Here is a 1,913-nt window from a genome sequence, read left to right as displayed (position 1 = left end):
GGCCAGCAGCACAGCGCTTGCCCAGCCTGCCTGGGGCTGGGGATGGGACAGGGATGGGGACGGGCCACAAGGCAGGTTTGCTGCACTGCAGTGCTGGGGCAGGCGGTCGCCTCACTGCCCCTTGAGCCTGACACCGTCGTGTCCTGCCTGAGCTCCCTGCTCAAGCTGCTGTCTAACCAAGCTCTCCTTTCCAGCCTGAACCTCACCAACAGCGACATCCTCACCATTTATGACGGGGACGAGCTCACTGCCCGCATCCTGGGGCAGTATGTTGGCAGCAGTGGTCCCCAGAAGCTCTACTCCTCCAGCCCTGACCTCACGATCCAGTTCCACTCAGACCCTGCTGGGCTCATCTTTGGGAAGGGGCAAGGATTCATCATGAACTACATAGGTAGGGAGAGCCGGCTGCTGGGTGTGTCCCCTGCCCTGCCAGCACAGTGCAGGCGGGGACCGTGACACGCGGCTGGACCAGGTTGTCCAGGTGCTGGGTTTGGAAGCAGAGAGAATTGCTGTAACACCAGCACTCCTCTCCACATCCCACCGAGCTCCTGCAGAAACCCCCAGCCCCCCTGCAGGTTGCTGGGTCAGTCAGTTCTGGGGTGTCCCTGTATTTCTCCCCTCTTCCAGGCTGGTTCTGCAGGAGCGCAGCAGCATTTTTGGTCCCTGTTAGCACTCGTCTGGCCCAATGCAACTGCAGAGCAGAACAGGGGGAGAAAAATGGCTGGAATTCAGAGTGCAGGATCTACACACACACACACACTCTGTCAGGCACGAAGCTGATGGCACTGCAGTGAGCTGTCCTCCTAGGAGAGGTCACTAAACCCAGTCCCCATGTAGGCTCCTGAGATGGCTGTTCCCAGCTCACAGCTCCTTGCTCCAGAGAGGCTTAGACTACATCTGGAGATGTCTATTCGCATTGTCCTTCAGTGCAGCCACGTCTGCCAGACTGGGGCGGGTGATGCCCAAGGAAGGGACAAGGACTGGGAAGGGCACTCCTTCCCCATGGCTGCCTGCGGTCTCGCTGCCTGCCTCTCCCCTCACCTGTCTTCCCCTGGCAGACTTCTTCCAAGCGTGTTTTCTTTCCACTGCTGACAGCTCTGGTTATGACAGAGAGCAAGCTGCAATGCAGATCACCTGCAAGGCTGCAGGTCCCCTCCTCGGTGCACTGCAGCACAGGAGGCCGGGCCCAGCTGTGGGCACAGCACTCGGTGGGCATGGGCACAGGGCTGGGGAGAGCAGGGCAGAAACCCCTCACTGGAGCAAACCAGCCGCGCTGTGACCGTGGCATCTGCACCGCTCCTCTCCTGTGCCTGCAGCCAGAGCTGAGCCTAGCAAAGACACTGCCCTGTTTTCATCAGGAGAGCCCTCCACCTGCTTTTACGGTCAGGGCTGGGAAGGCTTCAAAGAGTCCCCCTTACCCACTGCTACCCCGCTGCACCTTCCCTCTGCCCAGGGGGTGCCACCTGCGGACCGGGCTGCCAGCTGTGGCTGTGCTGTTTGCGGTGCACGGGGCTGGAGAGCCCTCAGGGAGGGACAGGCACTCGGTGAAGAGCTGTGTGTCCACGTGCAGTGGCTCTGAGGAGGGCTGTGCCGCAGGGTCTCTCCCGGTGGGTGACAGCCAGCATGTCTCTTGGCTGCAGAGGTGTCCCGCAATGACTCCTGCTCCGACCTGCCCGAGATCCAGAATGGCTGGAAGACCACGTCGCACACAGAACTGGTGAGAGGGGCCAAGATCACCTACCAGTGCGACCCGGGCTACGACATCGTGGGGAGCGACCCCCTCCCCTGCCAGTGGGACCTCAGCTGGAGCAGCGATCCCCCCTTCTGCGAAAAGAGTAAGTTCCCCGAGCAGGGTGCTGCTGTCCCCACTGCATCCCCGTGACCCACACCACTTTGTAACGGCTGGCGGGCCC

General features: G+C 61.5%; 1 protein-coding gene across 1 annotated transcript in view; it reads left to right on the top strand.

The window, feature by feature from the left end:
- Positions 1 to 1,913, top strand: part of SEZ6L (seizure related 6 homolog (mouse)-like) — a 25,223-nt gene that overhangs the window by 20,460 nt on the left and 2,850 nt on the right. Inside the window, 2 exon segments of the mRNA XM_009334424.1 lie at positions 195 to 391; positions 1,641 to 1,900. Coding sequence (XP_009332699.1) covers positions 195 to 391; positions 1,641 to 1,900 — 457 coding nt within the window.

This window comes from Pygoscelis adeliae, unplaced genomic scaffold (assembly GCF_000699105.1).
Source record: "Pygoscelis adeliae isolate BGI_AS28 unplaced genomic scaffold, ASM69910v1 Scaffold262, whole genome shotgun sequence".
NCBI lineage: Eukaryota > Metazoa > Chordata > Aves > Sphenisciformes > Spheniscidae > Pygoscelis > Pygoscelis adeliae.
Note: the sequence above shows the minus strand (reverse complement) of the source record. Positions and strands in the feature narration are given on the sequence as shown.